Raw genomic sequence first — 14,216 nt, forward strand, 5'->3', positions numbered from 1 at the left:
ATAAATATATTTATGTACTAGTAATGGAATGATTATATACAGAAGTTTGTCTGCCTAAATAACAGTAGTTATTAATAAACAACTACTCATAATTAAATAAATGTCCTAATAATTTCAAAAACAAGCTGCCAGTGGAGATTGATTTTACAACACTGAAATAATGGCCACATAAACACATTTTCCACTTTTTGGGATAGGGCGATAGGAAAATAGAAGTTTGCCAGAATTAAGACGTATGATTTTTAAAAAAGGAACAAAGTTTCAAATAATGAAGAATAAATATAAGGAAAGAAAAAAAAATATATAAAAAAAATGCGATGTAGTAGAAATAACTGTTGCAAAAACAAACCTTATTTTGAAAAATTAATATATAATAATTATATTTAGATTTCATTTCTTTGTTATTAAAAGAAAACAATGAAATATTTATTTATATGTTAGTTTTGTATAATGAAGAACGATTTTGATAAAATTCTGATAGAAGTTATTTCGACATTCTACCGTATATTTCTTTACATACATTCTCAGATAACAGAAGTATTACGTCATCCGAAGAATTGCAACTGCAAGTATAAATTGACTTTCACACCTTCACTACGAGTGTGACTGTGTAAGTCGAATTTGGGGTGAAACGGTAAGTAAGAGTTGTGTACTCGTTTTATAATACTCGTAATGAAACGCGTTGTTGTAGAGGTTAGGCATAGTTTCATATAGGTTACTTCTACTTTTAATGCTGTACTTGAGCCTTTTAATGCTGCTGTATTCCTTTTTGCGGTAAACGTGTGTCAGTACTGCTATTAGTATTATTGACTGTTAGTGTTACTGTACCTTAAATTGAATTCAAACTTTTAAAAAACGGTGCATTATCTTACTAACACTAACAGTTAGTAACACCAACTCGAACATACGAGTTGATTTTGGATTAGGACGAAAGGGTTTAAGTTTTAATGTTGATGAGTATTTATTACATGTTAGGGAAGGTACCTGCAAACTATTAACAACATAAGAACAAAAAATATTTTATTATGCCAGTAAACTTAACTGTAATTTGTAAAGGCATTTTTTACTATAAATTTTAAACTGGGATTTTCCTGATATGACTGCAACTTATTACGAGTTAGTTCCATAACAACTAGGACATAAAATGTGTGTCAGGTGGCCCTTAAAGCTTGAAATTCGGTCAGTCTTGTATATTTCGACGTAAGCAAAAGTATTAGCGCATGTTTAATGTGATATAGTTCTGACATCATTGAACGTGCGTTTTGTGTGTTATTTTGAAAAATGGAAAGAAGTGCTGAAGATAGTTGAGACTGAACTCCAGTAAAAACATAGTAACAGCACAGTGCCATTAGTGGGTAAATAGTTGTAATACTATGGTAATAGTGTAATACTAATTTCTCTTGGTTATTCTTGTAAAATGTCTAAAATTAAAGTTTGTTAATGTTACTTGCAGTTTGCTTGACATCAATTTAGATCAGAAATCTTGGCATAAATACTTGTTATACTGTGACGATTTGCCCAATTTTTGTAAATAGGGGATACTTTATTTTAGAGAAATATTGCTAAATCACTATATTTGTAATATGCATTACAAACAAAACTTGTATTATATTACATTAGAAAGAAAGTTAAATAACATTAATGTACCTCCTCCCTTCCTGAATGAAAATAAATGTTGGATGCCCATTCATAATCTCGAGATTTTTGTTCTCTACTTTTAGTTATCATGGCTGTTGTAAACATTAGATGACTGATGGCAAATATAAAGGAAGTTGTATAAATAACTTGGTACTGCTTAGCCATAAAGGGTTAATTTAGTTTATGGCACAAAATATGTTCTATGATTTCATTTTGAAAGGATGTAACTTGTGTTAAGTTAACAATTATCACGAGGCAGCATGAAATTCATATTCAGTGCCTAGAACTTAATATTGAATTGATTACCCATGTTGCTGATAGGTATGAAGACTGAAGCCAAAAAACAGTAAAAATTATAAACTACTAACTAGCATTCCACCATTTCTTTTCTTTCCAATGTAACATAAACCTTTTTAGCTAATACTTTACTTTCTGAAACATGAATCAAATGCCAGCATCATTTCAGTATGGGGAAAACTCATCATATATTTCTTTCAAAGTCAATCAAAACATAACCTGTAATACTATGGTAACAGTGTAATAATCATATTATAATAGTTTTGTAATGCCTGGTTAAAAAAATTCAGTTACAACCTCATTTGTGGCAGTAAGATTGTAAAAGCTAAACCACTACTAAACTTTAATTGTTCATCTAGTTGCTTATCCATTAAAGCTTGATCTCTGAGAGGGGGGGGGGTAGTTTTTTTGTAATATTTCCTTGAACTTGGTTGAGTAAGTTTTTCACAATAAATTGTGACATCAGATGAAAAGTTTGGCTTTGTAAATATATAGATTACTAGTGATACATGTACATGTAGAATTTTGTAGCCAGCTAGGCCATGTATTTTGTTTTACCCACAATCATGCCTCAAGTTGAACACAAAACGTGGTCTGGCTAACTAATGAATAAATATTTACTACAAAAATTTTTATCAGTGCTATAAGTGTAGCTGCCAGTTTGACCACCAATTTTGATTTCATTCCTTGAAGTTGCATGCTCAATCCTTTTTTGGCTCTACCTTTTTTTCACACCTAAGTTGTTTTTGATTAGATGAGAAATAGCTGTTTGGCTTTGGAACACATATATATGCATTACTGACATAGTTTTTCCTTGTAAAGATTTGTCTACGAAAAGTTATGCGGATTGTCGTCTGGACTAATGAAATTTCACAACTAAGTTTCTTATATTTCTGATTAATTGTTTGTACTTTCATGTAAAATGTTTTCTAAGACAAGTTTTTACTTAGAAAAAATTCAATTCAAAAAATATAAGCTTATATATTTTAGCTTTGAACTAAAACAACCACATTAGAAAGACAATAGTATTCTAATACAAAGCTTGTAAAAATGAGGTCCAAAAAGGTTGTGAATTGCAGAAAATAGTGGTTGGTCCATTAGGAAGCAAGTGAATCAATGACAAAAAAAAAATTAGCACATATGTACACAAACTATAATGCATCCAATTGCATAGTTAGTTTTTTAATGATTTTTTTGAAGTGTTACATACAACTCTTTTATACTGACCAAAATTATTATTTTATAATATCTTCAGATCATTGAGTCATGGCTCGAACAAAGCAGACTGCTCGGAAATCAACTGGTGGTAAAGCTCCTCGGAAGCAGTTGGCCACCAAAGCAGCACGTAAGAGTGCACCATCTACCGGTGGTGTTAAGAAGCCTCATCGTTACAGGCCAGGTACTGTTGCCTTGCGTGAAATCCGGCGATACCAAAAATCTACAGAGTTGTTGATTAGGAAGTTACCATTCCAACGTCTTGTAAGAGAAATTGCTCAGGATTTTAAAACTGACTTAAGGTTTCAGAGTGCTGCAATTGGTGCATTACAGGTAAGTAACTTAATTATTAATTTGTGATCAATTTTGTTTAAGTTGTGCAATTTAAAGATGAATCGGTTGGAATCTATGCAGTGTCAAATCATGTAAAGCCCATGGTAACATGCAGCACCTATGGCCTCAGCCTTCTCATTGATAACTGAGAACCTACTTACTGATGTGTTTATTGGCTGGCAGACATACATCCAAAATCTACGTCCCTACAGAGTTTTGTCAGTTTGGAGTTCCTTTACATTATTTAAGTATTCATTAGAAATTCAGAAAGCACATCTAATTTTTTAATGAAAAATTCACTTAAAAATTCCCAGATTCCAGGTCACTTCTTGTGACTTGGCACCCACAATTTAGCAAGCCCTAGGTATAGCTGTTGTGAAGTTTCAAAAGCCTTTTGTACAATGTACATTAGCTAGTTATAAAGTAAATGAGATTTTAGGTTGTATAATTAGAAACAGAGTTCATGGTTAAAGGGGATCATCAGTTCACTCAATTAGGCACTGTACAGAATTTTTAGTTTTAAGAAATGATGTTGAATTGTTGGGTATGCCAGAGAAAAGTTACTAGGATGTTTCCAAATCTGGAGAGATTATTATATGAGGTATATGTTGAAATTTTGGCATATATTTGCTAAAGAAAAGAGCTCAGAGAAAGTTATTGAAATTTTTATGATTATTAAATGGTTGTAATCCATAAATCTAGGCATTAAAAAAATTCCAAACAGTAAGACACTGTATTGGAAAATCAAGTTTCTAATAAAATACTTGGTCTAAGGAATGGTCTGCCTTATGATAGAAGATGCAACATTGAAGGAGTTTGAAATGTTCATCCTGTCTCCATAGAGATCAGATTTTGATATAACAATAGCTTTTTTATGTAGTAGAGGATGAGATTATTCCTTGGAAGTAAAATATTGGTTCTAAATAAACTGCACAATGACTGGTCAGTAACAGCCTAAGTAGTGACAAGAAAAGATAGTTTATGGCATGTATAGAGGTTGTTAGTGAACCTCCCATCGGTAAGTTTACAGATTTAAAATTCTAGAATCAGAGGCTTGATTACCCAAGGTGGACAGTGCAGAGATAACCCATTGTGTAGCTTTGCACTAAAATAACCACATTAGAATGACAATAGTATTCCATTATAAAACTTATGGAAATGAGTTCTAAAAAGGATGTGAATTACAGAAAATGGTGGTTGGTCCAAAGAAAGTTCCTGTCATTTTGATTTTTGTTCAGTTTATTTGAGAATACAAAGTTAGCTTATGTCTTGTAAGGCAAACATTTTAGTCATTGTGCTGTTATAATTTTGAAACTAACTGCTTCTAAGCTATTTCCATTGAGCAAATTGTAATGTTGGTCCAGAAACATATTACTGGCCCATACTCCTGTATTAGCAAATTATATCAGTTGTTCTCATGGTTAGTAGCCTGTATGATCAACTAATTCTAATTACTAGTCTCATTAGATACTAATTGCCAATAAATTTATAGACATGTTTCATCTGTTAATCTGCTGCAGTTTTCAACAGTGACCTGAGAATAACTGTTTGAGGTAGTATAAGTTTGGTTTTGTTTTTTTCTTGTTAGAATGCGAATCCACTTATCCTGGGATATGAATCAATTAAATTGTATCTTATGAAGCATAGTTTTCAAGCTTTGCTGACTTTTAAAGTACACTGAATGTATTATCAGTTTTTTTTTCTCATGCTTGGTTCATATTCCTATTACTTTTAATATTATTCCATCTTATTTTATGATCTTCCATGACATGATGGGATGGTGCCATATATTACCATTAAAATCTTTTATGACTGCTGTGTTATGTCAAAAGCCTTTTGAAAGTATATAAAAAATTCAAGCAGCATAAAATTAGGACAGGCTTTAGCAGCTAAGACATTGTGATCATAGTTGGTGCATAGCAAATCTAACATGATGTTTATAGAATCCAATATACAGAAGAAACAAAGCCCAACAAATGCCAGAATTCAAGACTGTATCATGTCAGAGGAAAATAGTTTTTGTTGCATGTATTTTATATTATAGAGTGATAAGATATAAACCACACACTTGCAAGATGTTTCAGGTTCGAAGGGTGTATTTATAGAGGTTGGACAAAAAATATAAAAATACCTGTTTAACCATCCTTTAATCATTGAGAATTTAGGTAAGTCTGTTAGTCATATTGAACAGATGAAATTTTAAACAAATTAGAAAGCCTTGAATTGATAAAGTATTTTTCTTTTCATAGCTTTTATTCTTATGTTAAACATTAGAAATTGTTAACTCTCGTGTAATAAACTCAAAGGTATAGATAATTGTATCTTGACTTTGTGGAAGCCATGTGCCGATTCATATACATCCATAACATAATGGAAAGGTTAAAGTATCAATTTTTTCCCATATGTTAAATAGACTAAATTCTTAGTTGACTTGTTTTATTCTGACAACTAATATATTAGATAGGTGATAGGTATTATTTAAACATATTTAAGTTCTATTTAAGAAAGGACAAGAAATGCAACTTCACTGACTTCCAAAACAGACAGTCTGGATAGATTATATGAATCCAATTAACAGGTGCTTTAGTGACTCAAATGCATAAGTTCTTAGCTTTGCAAAAGGAACAACATAAAAGATTATTACAGCATGATAATTATCCCATAAGGCTCACTGAGTAAATTTAACGGTGGTTGGGAGATTATTAGCTAATGAGAGCTCTTTCTTTATATTAAATTGTCCTTGAGGAATGGGACCTAATTCCTCAGCATAAATGGAACTTGAAGATACCCCCAATATAATGAATTGAAGTAGTTATAATGCCCAAAAGTGGAACAACACATCAATATTCTACTCTACTGAGTGCTTCTAATTTTTTGTCCAACATGTGTATTTTTACATATCAAGGAAGAAATAAGTTCTTCATTAGAAATTTACTGTATAACAAAATAAAACTACTAACATGAATGGGGAAAATCTGCTTTCTTCTACAACAAAAAGTTAACTTTTTAGACAGCTTCAATGCTAATAAACATTTTCCACATGTACTGTTTAAATTTCAATGTTAATTAACTGTATTGTAAAATATGTTTGTATAAACAAACTGTTGATATTAATGTTACATAGTTGTTTTCTGTGTAGGAAGCCAGTGAAGCATACCTTGTAGGTTTATTTGAAGACACCAATTTATGTGCTATTCATGCAAAACGTGTTACCATCATGCCCAAGGACATTCAGTTGGCAAGAAGAATCCGTGGAGAACGGGCATAAGTGTACTTTGGTTTATGGTATTGAAAAATAAAATATCTACATGTTCACAGTTTTTAACCAGCAGATATTTGACTAACTGGATTATTTCTCGATTTTAAACATTCGTGATATCAAATCATTTTGTATGTTGTGGGTCTGTAACTAGGAGTGCACTGATTAAGATTTTCTTGGCTAATACGAATAGCTGATTAATTATCGAATCATGTCGGCAGATACCAATATTTAGAATTATTGCAGGTAAAGTAATTTAAATTACTGAAACATTAAAATTCATAAATATTAGTTTGTACATTTAGTTCAAAAAATGAATAAAAAGTACAATGGATTGAAAAAGTTTAAAAGATATTTTGCCTTAGTGTTCATAGAAACTTAAGATGAATTTGCACACATACATAACTTACATTATTTTGTAGTAGAAACATAATTATTAACTTTGCCACAAAAAAAATCTGCATAAAACTGTTAAACTTATTTTACAAAATTCAGCCTAACAGCTTTGTCACTTCAGAGGACAAAACACTATTTTTAATTTCAAAATACAACCTCAGACTTCATGTGCTGCCTGTATCAGCCACAACCATGCTGATGTTTTTTGTAGATAGAGATATCAAATTAGAAGTCAAGTCTAATTATTATTCACATTCATTTCACTTTTGAAGTATGATGTGAAAAAATAAAATTAGATACATCTGTAAAAATTTCCTTATTGGAGAGTTGCTTTCAGTTAATATCCAAAGGCTTATAATTTTAAGAAACATCTGTAAACATTACTATGCTGTTATAAAAGGCATAATATTATGAAGATAGGTATTCAAAATACTTGACACCATTAAAACTGGCCTTGGTAAAAAATGTATGGCTGTGTAATGATGGCCACTTTGGTTGTTATGTAAAAAAACACATGAAATTCAAGCACTGAGCACCACAACATTTTACATGACAACAAGCAAAAATATTGGTGTACATTATTGACTACAACAAAAACAGCAGATAGCCAATAAAAAAGTGTAATTTTTTCTTATATAGGTGTTGGGCCAGTAGCTTATTGATATCAGTGCACCCCTATTTGTAACTTTCTGCTTGAGGTGGCAGACCGATTTCACTGTACTTTATGTGTGATGTCATTGCTGTGTTTCTTTGTTGTAAAATGTAGCATTCTTCTTCATGCATGACTTACTAAAAGTTGTAAATTTTAATCAAGCATCCAGTTTGTGAAAATTGTGATTATGTATGTATAAGGCTGATGTAGTTTTGTACAATAATTTAATTTGAAGTTCATGAAAGTGCTGATCATATATTGGGGGATATTGAGGACGTATTTTTCAGTAATTTGTCAAAACACCTTTCATTTATTCAAAAATAATGTATAACCATCATAACTGTTGTGGTTCATAACAGTCAAGCATATCAAATATACACCTCAACTCTTGCCTTAAATATAACTATTACCCATTTAATAGATGCTGTAATTACACTGTTTGTTGATGGAAGCAGCATTTTTATTTCACTGCCAAACTGTTGTCTTCCTTCAATGTTTGTAGTTTGTTACACAGAATACAAATTAACATGTAATCAGATACACAAACACATACAAAATGTAACTAATTCATTACCCTATTTTTATTTCATTAATAAATGTTGCATTCTATAAAATAACTTAGTTGTTTTATGATTTCATCTTCACACACACCTGATTAGCTAAGTCAATAATAACAACAATATTTCTACTGTTTGTTTATTTTAATCTGGTTTTTCAAATGGAGTATTCTTAAGTGTTGGTATTTTTTCAAATATGCTTTTCTTCATTTGTTCATCTATGTCATTCTCTTCTCTAAGAATACAAAAGTAAATCATAAAAACTGCAACACTCAAAGTAACAACAAGAGGCTGACAATCTGGAATATCTCTTTGTCCACCATAAGTGTCTCTAGCTTTCCATTTTGCAGCTTTGCTTGTTGAATATTGTATGGGTTCATCTGTATTTTCATCAGCCTCAGTTTTCCATGTCTTTCCTGATGACCGAAAGAACCTGTGACATAACATTAACAGTATATAAAAGTTTTGACATTTTAAATTGCTTAATATGTAGTACTAATCTTGGTTTTAAATACTGGGACAAGTAGAACATGAGTGACATTGTAACTTTTTAGCTTAATTAATATTTTTGATTTCAAGCTATAAGGTTTCTGATATTATACTATCACTAGACTTCAGGAATGTTAGTATAGCATTTACTTTATTTTTTGTATTCTCAACAATGCATAATGCCTTTTGTCTAGAAGCATTACAAAGGAATCAATTTGCACCAGTATCTAATATTTTCGTCACTGGTTATGAAGTGTAGTATTTAAATAAAACAGTTCACAAGGTAAAATTTCAATTTACATGAACTGGGTGGAGAAAAAACTCAAAATTAAAATTTATGCCAAATGGTTAATCACTTAACTCCCAAATCTGTGAAGAAATGTTTGAATATTAATCAGCAGATACAAACTAAGCTACATGAATTTTTGCTGTGACTGAATTATACATCAACAAGCAGTACTTTCTCCGACTTTTGTAAACATTTATCTAGTAACTAAAAAAAACAACTCATTTTGGTGGCTTTTCCAACAAAGTTTTTATTTTATATGGTGGTGTAAATATTTTCCAATATGTGTCATCAAGCCTACAGGTCAACTTAATATTTTGCATAATTTAGAAAATATGTAACAAAAGTATTTTCTGTGGAAGCATTTAAGAATTAAATGGAGTTACTTCCATGATCCTGAGATTTAGTAGGCCAACATAGACATCCCTATCTTTTCATAACAACCAAATGATTGGAGGTGTGCCATTTTCATCCAGTTATCCCGACATATGGATTTCTAAACTTCATGTCAAGATATTTGTATTACAAAGTAATATATCTTAAAATGGTTCTTGTACACGTATTCTACATACATTAATACAAAACTAGGCTGAGAACTTTAATTTTTAAGTAAAATTATTATAAACCTACTGTCCTAAAAATAACAAATCTTTGTGTCATTCATAGTTTGATCTTTATTTAACTGGGTTAACAAACTATGTATAGACTCTTAGCAATCTTAATCTGATGGTTTCAGACATACCTGAATAAAAAAAAATATTGTAACTGACTAAAAAATTCGTATAAACACTAATCAGCTTAAAATGACAAAACATTATAAACTCCAAAGATAGTTGACAAAATTTTCAAAATATCTATGGAAGTGTTTGACAACTATAACTTTGTAAGAAAAAAAACATGGCAACTTTTAATTCACAAATTCATCATAATGATTTGCAGGTTTTATGTAATTCTCTTCCCCTTTAACAAAAATTAACTGCATATAAGATACTAACTGTTTTTCTAATCAGCGGGATTACATTAGAACAAAAAAGCATACTTAGACAGTATTGTAACTTTGAGACTTAGAAAGAAAAATATTGTTTATTCTTAAAATCATGTATGTAAATGTATTAATTACTATGTATTTCTGACATGGTGAATCATCTTTTAGTAACAGGTGGAAAACTTGTACCTTCAGATACACATGCCAGTATTACTAACATTTGTGAAGGTTGCAGGTCTTTTAAGTTAAAAGAAGATACCTCATATAACCACATTTCACACTTTGTACCCTCGGATTACTATCTTGTTCACTACCGGTGAGGTCCATCACCTTTGGTAACTTTATTTTTACCTATTATAACTCAGTGTCAAAATCACTCGTTTTCTGTCTAAAATATGCAGGAAAATCCGAAGTAATTAGTATAATTAATTTTACTATTATGGTATTTTTGTCCTACACATATCTTATTACAGCCCCTGTAACCAACAGACTGACATAAATTACATATAAAATTCTTATTAACTCAAAACAACTTAATTTTTATTTTATAAAAGGTACACCTGTTAAAACTAAAATCTCACTTCAAAAACTCTCTCCTCATTCTGTGATAATTTTGCTTGTTACATAAAATACTTACTACATCATACAAATTATCATGAATTTGCATTTATTTTTAATTACATAATTTCTATTATAAAGTGGCTAAAATGTAAAAGAAAATCATCATATTTGTGGAAAAAGTTATTCAAGTCTAAATTTATAATTTGAAAATCATTAACTTCAAACAAAATTAATATACATACCAACGAATGAAAGTAAAAGAAGCAAATAATTACACTTAGATATAGTTCTAAGAAAACTATAAAAGTTGCTGGTAAAGTAAAGATCTGAGTATACATTGTTTTGATATGGAAGTAACATGCTAAATATTCAAAAACATTAACTTTGACTTCACCAGCTACAATCTGAAGAAATATATTGATCTTTAATTGAGTCAAATAATTCAATAAATCAGTACGTTCCTTTGTGAGCCAATCAATATTAGGATTATACATGAAATGAATTCGTGGTGCACTCATAGAATAATTATTGGTAAAAATCAGGTAGATTAACAATTTCTAAAATACAGAAAAGGCAGTGCATTTTGGTAACACTATGTTCCAACATTGGCTTTCATGTTATGTTGCTTAGCAACAAAAATATATCATAATGTTGTTAGTCTACATACTGAAAGTATAAAATGAAATGTAAAAAATATTTGTTGATTTCTTAATTCAGACTCCATTGATTAAAGAGGTTTGTTTTTTATTTAAAATGTTTGTGATATAAGAAAATAGCTTAATTCAGAAATGATATTTTTACTTTTATGGTAAATTTTATGCACTTTACTCTAGGCTAGGTGAACCACACTATGTCTTTACCAACACCCACTACATTTATAAGGTTTCACAGCACTCCCCCATGGCCTCCTTGCACCCCCTATCACTAAAATCGTAATTTAACTATTCTATATGGATAAATGCATTTTGACTTTTATGACTCCTATTTTGAGAAATCATATATGACATGACACACACTGGCTTTTATATAGGTTAGATGATGTATAAATACAACAATTAAATCCTAATGCTACTACAATATTTAATATTGCAAAACTTGTAATTACATTTTTTTTCTCACTTAATAATGGTAATTTCTGAAGTTTATTATTATTTTTAATGTAGTAAAATTTTAACAATGTAATATTTCTGAGATCCTGATAACAATAAAATTGAAATATAAAATGTTATTGGTAATCACATGTCAAAGTTAGGTACGTACCTAAGTTAATGCACTGAATAAACTAAGCTACCACACTAATGCTATATTAGTGAATATTGTGTAAGTTAGTTATCATAAGCACATACAATGTGTACGTGAACTGCACAAACACACACATAATACTGTTATACAAAGCGTATATACCAAAACCAGTTAATAATGAAATAATTTACTCATTGTTATTCCATTTTTAACTAAAACTATAGCTCCATCAATTTTTCATTGCACTTTGAAACATTACAACAAAATGTCACACACTTTTCTCTAGGTAAAGCTCCTGTTTAATGGAATATTCTAATCATGAAGGCAGTAGCGCTGCCTATGTAGGGATTGTTCATCGAAATGGTATTTTAAATATCTCTTCAATAGGTCATCAGAACTGTACAATATTTTACAGTGTTTCCTTATATAACAATTTATATGTAATGACTGAGTCACAAGTTCTGGGAATGTCTGAATATCTTGTTGTTCTTTCTTTTTTTTTTATTACATGGTAACTCAAAAACCAAAGCAGTGGTGTTAACCAATTTCACTGAGGTGACACAGTTTCAAAACGAGTATCTGCTTTATAAGTATTATTATTAACTAGTAGTAATTAAAAAAAAATTACTGTAAACAATGTTACCATTACGCTTTAAGTTAGCTTTCTTACAGAAATTTGGTGTTCCTTTAAAAAGCTTAAGTACAGGGTGAAACAGGAATTATCAGACAATAATAGATAAACAATAAATATTACAGTTGGAACCTCAAAGTATTTAAAACTTGGTTATAAATACAACCTTCCTATGTTACTGCATTAAAAGAAAAAGTAAAGAAAACTTTTCAAAAAAGGAAGTAAATGTGGGGATGGCTAATATCAATCCTTCAAAAACAAGTTGGTAGGAATGACATTTGCATCATCCCTACATAATAGAACAGGCATGAATTATCATATAGCAATATGTATAACTATTCAATCACAATTAAGTTTAACTTATCCTATTTTGTCTGTTAACATTCTACTACACTGTGTGCCTGTGCTATTATGTAGGTGCAAATGCCATCCCTACATTTATTTCCTTTTTTGAAATGTTTTTGCTTTACTTGTATAATACACACAAGGCCTATCAACATAAAAATGGTGTTAAACATTCTACATTGTTAAAGAACTACTTATTAACCATACCAACTTTTCGAAGAATGGTACTAGCCCAAAATGTTATATATCAACTTTAGGGAAGTATAGATATTTTAATTTTTACTATCTTTTTTGGTAATTTTTTACAACAACTCAATTAGTTAATGTAAATCTTATATTATTTTCACCACTGATATTATTTATTTTTCATCTAACCTTTGAAAGTACCAGCTCACATGATAAATGACACAAGAGACATAACATTTGTAGAACTGTCTTTAAAATAACTATTTTAAGGCCTGTGTAATAACATTACACAATTATATTCATGTTCAATTTGCTGGAGTCTAAGGGTAAAGAGAAGGCAGTGTCAGTTTTTCTCTAAGTCCAACTTTAAGAATCAAATTACAAATCTTTTAGTGTTAATGTGACAAACCAAGTCTTTACTACTAGTACTAACAATATTTAATAAACTATCATTTCTTATCGATTCTAACATTGAGATATAAATTTATTAGTAATGCTGTTATTGCTAACATACTTTTATAGTATCAGTAAAAACTATTAATATTACACAGTTCTTAGTAATTATGAATGACCAGTTTATCATTACTAGTGATAATATTAATATTAACTTTAATATATATGTGTACTGCCGAAGCAAGTACTTACTGTTCACTTCGTCAACTTTTTCCTTTGTGAATAATTACTCTTCATTTTGAAATTAACGTTAAGTTATTACGACTTCATTATTTCACAATACTTAATTGATAGTGTTGAATAACTACCTCATGGGTATTCTCGCTTTGGTAAACGTTGATGTATGGTAAACTAATCGTTGAGACCATAGTAGTATGCTCGCCATCTTACTAAAATAAATTGATGACGTTAGGGGATGAAAATGTAAAATAATAATAATAATACCTACTCTTAAAGTGGTTATGAAAAGCACATATAAATATCCCGAACGTATATTTTTAAACTATGGAGACTTGCTTGTAAGTTGCAGGCGTATGAATTTAATAATACTCCAACCGGGTAAACTAAACTTCAGTTGTGTTTAATAAAGCACTGAAGGCGTAACTGTTTGATGAAGCTATCATTATCTAGGTAAAGTTACATTAATATTTCTATTGTTTTGTTTTGTTTTTGAATTTCGCGCAAAGCTACA

At 30.1% G+C, this 14,216-nt stretch overlaps 2 protein-coding genes across 8 annotated transcripts; one reads left to right on the forward strand and one right to left on the reverse strand.

Annotated features, from left to right (window-relative positions):
* The first annotated feature begins 528 nt into the window (after positions 1-528).
* LOC106460500 (histone H3.3) lies at positions 529-6,816 on the forward strand. 6 transcript variants are annotated; one of them, XM_013920206.2, is made up of 3 exons: positions 529-634; positions 3,191-3,483; positions 6,623-6,816. In XM_013920206.2, exons 2-3 carry the CDS (start codon positions 3,202-3,204, stop codon positions 6,749-6,751), a joined length of 411 nt encoding a protein of 136 aa, XP_013775660.1. In that variant the 5' UTR covers positions 529-634; positions 3,191-3,201; the 3' UTR covers positions 6,752-6,816. The 6 variants fall into 6 exon arrangements, with proteins under 6 accessions (XP_013775660.1, XP_013775662.1, XP_022242952.1 ...); XM_013920208.2 differs by lacking the exon at positions 529-634 and adding an exon at positions 674-693; XM_022387244.1 differs by lacking the exon at positions 529-634 and adding an exon at positions 723-784.
* Positions 6,817-8,353: 1,537 nt separating this feature from the next.
* On the reverse strand, positions 8,354-13,943 carry LOC106460501. Of its 2 annotated transcripts, none has more exons than XM_013920209.2 (2): positions 13,834-13,943; positions 8,354-8,780 (listed from the first exon to the last, which is right to left on the reverse strand). In XM_013920209.2, exons 1-2 carry the CDS (start codon positions 13,908-13,910, stop codon positions 8,492-8,494), a joined length of 366 nt encoding a protein of 121 aa, XP_013775663.2. In that variant the 5' UTR covers positions 13,911-13,943; the 3' UTR covers positions 8,354-8,491. The 2 variants fall into 2 exon arrangements, 1 of the variants encoding a protein (XP_013775663.2); XR_002610791.1 differs by having other exon boundaries at positions 8,510-8,780; positions 13,718-13,915.
* Positions 13,944-14,216: the final 273 nt, after the last annotated feature.

Source organism: Limulus polyphemus, unplaced genomic scaffold (assembly GCF_000517525.1).
Source record: "Limulus polyphemus unplaced genomic scaffold, Limulus_polyphemus-2.1.2 Scaffold781, whole genome shotgun sequence".
NCBI classification, from domain to species: Eukaryota; Metazoa; Arthropoda; class Merostomata; order Xiphosura; family Limulidae; genus Limulus; species Limulus polyphemus.